An 8,489-nucleotide genomic window follows, 5' to 3' on the forward strand; every position below is an offset into this window, starting at 1 on the left:
TGGGAACTGTCTTAATGAATTTTAAAATTACCCAGTTGATAAGAGTGAGCTACATTGAAAACTTTTTTTAGTTTAATCCGAGTTTTTCAATAGCACATGCACTACTATAAGCAATTTGTCATTTATCAGAGAATCCTAACAGTGCTCTGGCTTGCTTACCAGCACTCATATCCCTGGCAACATCTAGCTTGAATATTTCTAGTATGTTAAGACTAGATGGATGACCAGTTAAAGAGGTTTGTGTTCAAGTATGTGTTGCCTTATGTTCAGCAGGTGGGATTTATGCAAGTCTTAAATAGCTACACTTGGCCGAATTAGAACAAAAAAGATCCCTGCTTAGCTTTTAGAATTTCTTTAACTACTACTTTTGTATTTTACCAACTATAACAGTCTCACTATATTAGTGTTCCTCTAGAATGTCAAAGCCCTCCCAACTGCAGTCAGTATGTACATAATCTTCCCTCTGAACTGTGCTTGAAGCTTAATGGGCTGAGAACTAAAAATAAACTTCTTTTCCTCAAGTAAGTTTCCAGTAATAGTAACCTCCTTTCTCTGACTTGCACGTTCTTTCAAACAGCTTTTATCTAAAACTAACCCAATGTAACCAGAGTCTCTTTATTTACTAAGTTGGCGTTTCATTCCAGCCAAAATGAAGTTTTGTCTCAGCCTTGCTGCTGCTCTGTGGTGTACGAAGACACGGACTCTGGTTGTGGTGCAACCAGAGACACTTCATGGTACAGAGAAGGTCACATTTATATCTCTGAGCCTGGATACAAATTCCAGATGTACGGACCACCAGGCTCAGGGCAGAAACCATTCATGCAGTTACACAGCTATATATCACTACAAGCATGCAAACACCTTTTGGCTACTAGATAACCACATTTATCTTTCTTGCTTTCCTTCACAATACCCAGTTGTTCTCTTATCTCCTGTCAGATCAAGACATTCTCTATCCTCTCATACATCTTATCTCCCACCAGTAATGGTCAGACATTCTTCATACTCCTGTCATACATCTCTCTTCTCTACCCTCCTCAGACATTTTCCATCCTCCTCTCCCACACTGCTGTTAACAAATCCTGAGCAACCTTAATCTTTAGTCTTCTCTACTCCCCCTCTAGTGGCGTACACCAGCCTTTCTCCAAGCATTTTAATAATTGGTTTCATGGATCTTACCAGAAAGCTGCTGGTTTAATAATGTAGCTTTGCCAGGGTAAGTTCAGGATACCCAAACACTGCAACGCCCCCAGTGCCATGCCACTGTCTGCCATGAAACAGCGAACATTCCTCATTGCTCTTGAACGTAACTGTATGTCGATACTTTTGCAGGACCCTGAACTACTACCAGCTTACCTGCAAAATTCTTAACTCTGCAAGAAAACTTGGAGCCTTAAGTAACTGTGGAATGGTTTTCAACAAAATCATTCAGGCTGTACTATAGTGACTCAAGATACTGTTGGCTGTTCCATGACATATACCAAAGCTTAAAGCTACCCTTTTAGAAATTATGTGATGACAAAAGTTTATAGGCGAAGCATTCCCTGCCTGCTCAGCGGAGTATGTCCAACATTTAAATACATAAATAGAAAAAACCACCAACAGTGGGCCTAGGGCTTTCATAAAATCGCTTTCAGAATCACCGGCAAGCAGATGTGAATGGTTTGAGCAGGATAAGGCAATATGAAACAAGTAAATTTCATACCGAGAGAGAAAAAGCCTTACCTTTTCTGCAAACGTAGCTACAGCCAGAGGAGCAGTTAAGCAACTACTGAAGTTAATCCAGCATTATGGTTTCACTTTTCTCAGCTATATGCCACTCCAATACCAGAAGAATGTCTGCAGAGGGTACTTAGATGGCAGACTTAAGGTACAATTCAGCTTGAAAATCTGCTGCTACAAGACAAATATGTTCTGCTATGGCTGGCTTTGTTCAAACTGCTTCTGCACCCGACAGTCCTATGCAGAAACAGTTCAACTCAGTTATCTGAGTTTTATCTGATTTTATCTGACTTGACATTATTAATTTTTGTGCATTTTATCTTGAATAATCACTTCATCAGAACATGTAAGAACTGCCAAGTTAGATTCAGTGTACTTTTTGAGAAAGAAGTGGATTTAAGTTCCACAGTGAAGCACTACACAGCTTTGTCTTGGCTGACTTCTGTACACCTCCTGAGCATAAGCACTCAAGTGATCTTACAGTAGTCTGCTTTTCTCTGTGAATTAATGTCAATTTTTAGTAGCACAACGAAAATCCTGACAGACAACAATCTAAGTTCTTGAAGTTCAGTCGCCAACCAAAGATACTTTGACCAATCCAAAAATATTTCATCTTTATTTAAACATTCAGAACTGAGATATGAAGTGAAATTAACTGAACAAAAGCATCTGGCTTCGTTGACAGGTTGAAGTAAAAGCTCCTGTGGAGGATAAGACAGAGGCTGTCAAGGTCTACTTTTAATTTTATTGTTATTACAACATACACAGTTATCAGTGACTCTAGTTCAATTACCTGTTTGCAAAGTGCAGAGATGCACTGAAACAAGGCACGTATTCTGTTTAGATGATGCAACGTAGTAACTCAAGGGACCTTAAATAGAGCCTGCAGAGAAGTCTTGTTTCCATATGAACTCTTCCAGGTATTCACTTCCCTCACCACAGTTGTCAGCACAGGTGTACACCACTAGTGTTCCCCAGTCAATGCTCTCTCCAAGGCTGTCAACCTGAAGGTGGTTCAGGAGCTGTGGCATAATCTTGAAGGAAAAACAAAGGTTTAGAGGCAGGCCATAGCGCTCTACCCTTTCCCTGTGTCTCTTCCCAAAGATGGGTCCTGCATTCATTTATGTTCTCTTACACCAACATCCATCAAAGATAGTAAGTAACACAGCAGCTCAAAGAAAACAAATTTTGAATTCTCAAAGCAATGTAGTAGACGCATAGGGAACCAGACTTTTACACATTTGTAAACCACCTTCCATTTGAAATTACCTTCATAGCTATGTTTTGCCTTTGCATGACATTGTGTTCACCATACATATGCTTCTACCACTAAAAATTCTACAGCTCAGTACTTCCAGCCAGAGGTATTACCAATGCACATTTCAAAGGCTTACCTTTTTAAAAATAGATAGTACCAGACTCCTATTACTTAAGAGGTGGTTCTGTATTCACAAGTGCACCATTTTATGGAAGGTGCAAATTACAAGATGGGAACTTACCTTCTCTGTGTGAAAGTCTGCTAGGAAAAAGCAGTTACAGTAGTAAATAAGGGCTCAGTACAATTTAGCATAGTTAAGTTTGTAGTGACCTGTAGCACCTACCTTGCTGTAATGACAAGCCAACACCTATACAGTTAGATCCCATTAAGTCTGAACTACATTACCTGTATTTAAATGAATTTACATACCTGGAATTCAAAAACCCTTTTGGCACCACATAAACAATCTGGGATATCTTTTTCTTCAGGAATATTTTCACCTGATACCCAGACTGGGCCTTCTCCTCCTCTGCAGTATCTTATAATCTGAAATAGAGCAGAAGTTTAAGTTTGCAAGACTGTCTTTTCATCTTGGTATAAAATTGGTATTTACTGACACAGACAAAGCTGTAAGATAGTACACAGGAAAAGGTCAGTTCCTGTAAGTAATACCCATGGCAAAGTCTATCAGTTGCAAATCACAGGTTTTATTAACTATTTGAGTCGTGCAAGTATTCATACAGCATTTTTCCAATGATTCAGGAATAAACTGCAATGACTTCTATTTCTCTAATTAAGGGATCCAGAAATGCAAGGTCATGTATTTTATAGTCTTGAGATGGAAGAAGAACAGATTGATAATTAGCACATAGAAGTGTATAAAAAAGTCAGGAATGCAACCCTGCTCTTTCTGTTTGCTGTTCTGCATCTAAATGTAAGAGGACTGCCCCAACATCCAAGCAGGAGGTATTTTCAGACACTCATATCCTTTGTTGTTCTGTTACTATCTAAAATATTTACATAGCAAATCAGGCATTATCAACAAAAGGACACTTGTGCAGATCAGTCAGCATGGGGATGGTCAGAGAGAGAGAGGTGATGAACCCACCCAGGGAGGGAACAGACTCCAGGTCTCCTTTCTAGGTATGCACCTTAACCCCTCAGCTACCAGGTAAAACATGGAGAGAATTCCTTCTTCCTCCACCCACCTTCATGGATTTTGGCCTATGTTTCTTCTGAATGGAACAAGGAACCATGCTTTTGTTTTACAAGGTGGCTTTTTCAGCCTCTTGTGTTAGCAAGAAATAGCACAGGGAGAGATTTGTTTTAAATAGTTGAAATTTTAAAGCCATCACTAATTTTTTCAACCTTAAAGAAAAAGCAAGCCAAACCAACCCCTGCCATGCAGCTGGTGACAGTGACAGAGCTCCTCTCTGCAGTTTTGGTTCTGCTGAGAAGGAGAGCCAACAGGGCCAAAGGTTGAGGAAGAGTGCAATGGTTCACCATGTCCTTTGGTAAAACCACTAGAGAGAATGGCCAGTCCTTCCCTCCACCATGTCGGCTTCAGTCTCTCCGTGTCTTTTCACCTTGACCACCTTCTGTCTGGGACAGATAAGCAGGTGTCCTAAATTCTTACTACAGCATGAATCAAGTTCCACACAAAAGGAAGGGTATGTTGGTCAAGGTGTGTAGAGGATGAGGAGGCATCCCCATTGCCATTTCTAACCGTAGGTATATAAAAGGCAGTGAAATATTTTGCAGGTGCAGCAGGATGCTGTGCCAGAACCTCTAAGTTCTAAGGATGCCCCATCTTCTGACCTGTTCTGGTTCAGCAGCTACTCGTTCTTTAAACATTCGGAAGATCTTGTCTTCTTCAGTCTCCTGTTTTGCCATCGCTTCCAATGTCTCTTCATCCAAGGACTGAAATGCTTCACCTAAGAAAAATAAAAAAAAACCCTAAAGGTTACAGGCTAATGCAAGACAGTCAAAAATAAAAAACAATATTGCACCTGTAAGTGCATTTTGCTGTCAAGAATTATTCCTGGCACACATCACTCTAAAACTTCTTTTTGTGACATACTAAAATTCAGTCACACACAGATCCATTTACTAGTTTGAGTTGAATTTATACATAGATGTTAGTACTGGAATGCTGGAAATAAGTTAATAAAGTTTATGGCTCCCAGCTGGTATCACTGAGAATTCTGATCCTTCAGAACGTGACATCTGGAAAAGGCCACTCGTGCCATGCACGTGCCAGACCTTAAGTTTCTAGCACTGAAAAGTGCATCTGTTACATTCCAATGTTCACATTGACATGGGGCACTGAGCAGACTCGAGACAGCTTTAGACCACAGTAAGGGACAGCTGGAAACTCAGCAGCCTTCCCTGCTAACACCACAAACTCTCCACCCTGGGTGTGTTCAGAGCTGGCGTGGTAAACTGCAAACACACCATGAATTAGCAGGAGGAAAGCGGCCTGCACTTCAGCTGCATAATTCAAGGTCAATTAAAATAGTCTCAGAACAGTTTTCTTCTAGCACAGACAAGGAGATTTTGTTAAGTATCTTCCATAAACTAAGACAAACTGAACCAAGTCAAGCCAAGAACATCTAACTCAATCTCCTGATTCCAACAGCATCCAGCAGCAGGTGCTCAGGGCCCTGCTTTTCCCACTTGAGTTGTTCCTTACCTGCAGGAAGCACACAGGGACACAGCTCAATGCCCAGCTACCTGCAGCTTCACTGTGGGAGAGGAGAATAGAATGTCTGAAGAGACATGTATGAGAGGAGGACAGAGAATGTCTGATCTGACAGGAGATGAGAAAACAACTGGGTATTGTGAAGGAAAGTGAGAAAGATAAACATGGTTATCTAGTAGCCAAAAGGTAGTGATTGTAGTGATATATAGCTGTGTAACTGCATGAATGGTTTCTGCCCTGAGCCTGGTGGTCCGTACATCTGGAATTTGTATCCAGGCTCAGAGATATAAATATGACCTTCTCTGTACCATGAAGTGTCTCTGGTTGCACCACAACCAGAGTCCGTGTCTTCGTACACCACAGAGCAGCAGCAACAGCCGCTTCAACAGTTCCTGAGATTTGGGCTTAGTAAGTCTCTCCCCTAAAAGTGACTTCCATTATGGGATGTCTGCAAAAAACTTGCATCAACAAATGACTGTAGATTTAGCCTTTTGTCACCAGGAGTTTACAATGAACGCTTTAAAAATCACAGTATTTTAAAAATGTGATACTGGCTTCATTAGGAAGAATTAGAGACATACACGTTTACAAAATTACATTCTTACCTGCACTGCCTGTAGCTCTGAGTTCCTCTTGTTCTTTTGGGTCCTTTGATGTATCTACAGTTTCTTCACCATCATCAGAATCCACACTGCCATCAGCAGGAAATTCTGGTTCCTCAGGTTCTATCAAAATTTCATATTCTGGAAATAGGAATTCATTATGCTCTGGAATTGCACTCTCCGAGTCATCTACAAAAGATAAAACAGATTCCACTTCACAACGTCAACTCATACTTTGCATCACTCTCCACAAAAGCTACATAGGAAAAATATAGCACAAACATTGCATGAGCGAGAACAATTTACATCATTGCTGGGCCTGATTTAAAGGCAAGAAACATTTTATATTAGGGACAGTAGAAAACTACAACAGGTGACATGTTGCTTTGAATCTCTGTAAATCCAAGGTCTACAGAAGACAGACTAAACAGTCTTTTGTTTAAATGCAGCTACATTTTAAAAACCAAAACCTGCAGTGTGACAGCTCTGCACACATCTCATTCTAACCAGCACATGCACACAAATTAAGTGTGTATCGGGTGCCCTGAGACTGCACCAGTTTTCTTACTTTTCCATTACATATTGTGAGTAGGCAGCTTCCACAAACGCATCAAGTATATCTTCCGTAACAACAGTACTAATTATGTGCAGGTTTCTGCTGTATCAATTAAATGTTTTAAATGCCTGACCCATAACTTGACTTGAACAAATCGGCTTTTTATTCTGCTTACTTCCACTTCCTATGAAGTTTTTGGGACTAGTATCCCACAATGTATGATCGGTGATACATCGCATGCACCAAGCTTCATTGCCCCATTGTTAATGGGATGCTTCTGCAGCCTAAAAAAATATTTTAAATACTCTGTACTTGTCTCTTCAAAAACCAGCAAACAAGCAAACATATGGATGAGACAGGAGGGCAGGGAAGAGGATGGGTTAAGAAAAGGGTCCCTAAACCAGCACCCTCATGGACACTCCTCTTTTCACCTACTGATGTGATTCTGTGAAGGCACCCCCTCTGCATGTTCCTTTACAATTTACAAACAAGCCGTCTCTAAAAGTAGCCTGCAAAAGGAAAAAAATTGGTCTAAATCCTTTCACTTTTTTATGACATAGGGCAAGAGATCAAAGGTGCGCCTTAAATTAACCTTCCACGAACAAAAAAGGTCCCACGTTCTTATGTCTCATTAACGCTGAAGGGGATGAAAAGCACCTGAAAGAAGTGCTGGTGGTTTCCTGACAAACCCTGAAGGACGCGAGAGCCCTGGCCACCTTTTCCCGCCCTCGGCAGGCCCTCACCGCCTGCCACCACAGCGCGCCCCGCGCCTCAGGCGCGACGGACCCACGGCGGGCCCGCAGCGCGACCCCGGCCCGGCCGCGACTCACCTCCGGCGGCCAGCTGCCCGCAGACCCGCCGGTGCCCCTGCCGCCAGTCCAGCGCCTGGTGCTCGGGGCCGCAGTAGGCGGCGCGTCGGCAGCGCCCGCAGGCGCGGGGCCCCAGGCAGCCGCAGACGCGGCAGAGCGCGGCGCCGCAGCCGAGCCGGCGGGGGAGCGCGGCGGCGGGGCCCGGCGGCGGCTCCTCGGGGTGCGGCTCCTCGGGGTAGGTGTCGTTCCGCCGCGGCAGCTGGTTCCGGAACACTGCGGGGCGAGAGGCGGCGCTCAGCGGGGCGGCCGCCGGCGGCCGCAGCCCGCTCCTGCCCCCCCGCCCCCCGCCTCACCGCAGAGGGGCCCCCGCGGACCCGGCAGGCGGTAGCAGGCGGCGTCGCGGCAGGCGAAGACGAAGAGGGTGCGGTGGAAGGCGTCGGGGCGGTGGGGCAGCGGCGCGTACAGCTGCAGCAGGAAGGCGCAGGGCTGCTGGCAGCGGCCGCAGCGCAGGGTGGCGGGGCCCGGCAGCCCGGCCTCGCCCAGCCACGCCGGCCGCCCCCCGACCTTGCTGGGGAAGTAGGCGCTGCGCAGCCGCCAGGCGCTGTCGGGCCCCGCCGCCTCGGCGAAGCCCAGCTCCACGCCGCGCTCCGCCATGTTGCCGGCGGAAAGAGGCTCCCGCCGCGCGCCGGAAGCGCCCACCCCCAACGGGCGCGGTGGGCGGGGCAAGGGCCCCGCGCTCCTCCTCCCCCCGCGCGGCGGGGGCGGGGCTCGCTGAGGGAGCCGCGGCAGGCAGGGCGGCAGGCGGCGCCCCGGGAGGCCAGCGGGAGAGATCACACACAGG

General features: G+C 45.1%; 1 protein-coding gene across 2 annotated transcripts; it reads right to left on the reverse strand.

Annotated features, from left to right (window-relative positions):
• Positions 1–2,319: 2,319 nt before the first annotated feature.
• On the reverse strand, positions 2,320–8,333 carry PDCD2 (programmed cell death 2). 2 transcript variants are annotated; one of them, XR_008822556.1, is made up of 7 exons: positions 8,002–8,333; positions 7,670–7,921; positions 6,287–6,472; positions 4,799–4,914; positions 3,410–3,526; positions 2,516–2,756; positions 2,320–2,423 (listed from the first exon to the last, which is right to left on the reverse strand). XR_008822556.1 is itself a non-coding variant. In XM_056343502.1 (6 exons), exons 1-6 carry the CDS (start codon positions 8,300–8,302, stop codon positions 2,595–2,597), a joined length of 1,134 nt encoding a protein of 377 aa, XP_056199477.1. In that variant the 5' UTR covers positions 8,303–8,333; the 3' UTR covers positions 2,448–2,594. The 2 variants fall into 2 exon arrangements, 1 of the variants encoding a protein (XP_056199477.1); XM_056343502.1 differs by lacking the exon at positions 2,320–2,423 and having other exon boundaries at positions 2,448–2,756.
• Between the last annotated feature and the right edge of the window lie 156 nt (positions 8,334–8,489).

This window comes from Falco biarmicus, chromosome 6 (assembly GCF_023638135.1).
Source record: "Falco biarmicus isolate bFalBia1 chromosome 6, bFalBia1.pri, whole genome shotgun sequence".
NCBI classification, from domain to species: domain Eukaryota; kingdom Metazoa; phylum Chordata; class Aves; order Falconiformes; family Falconidae; genus Falco; species Falco biarmicus.

Excerpts from the sequence above, each read along its gene's own strand:
- PDCD2 (XM_056343502.1), bottom strand. The coding sequence starts at position 8,302 with ATGGCGGAGCGCGGCGTGGAGCTGGGCTTCGCCGAGGCGGCGGGGCCC. Across the intron at positions 3,527-4,798 it reads TAGCTGCTGAACCAGAACAG|ATTATAAGATACTGCAGAGG; the intron begins GTCAGAAGATGG and ends GCTCTATTTCAG. Across the intron at positions 2,757-3,409 it reads AAAGGGTTTTTGAATTCCAG|ATTATGCCACAGCTCCTGAA; the intron begins GTATGTAAATTC and ends TTTTCCTTCAAG.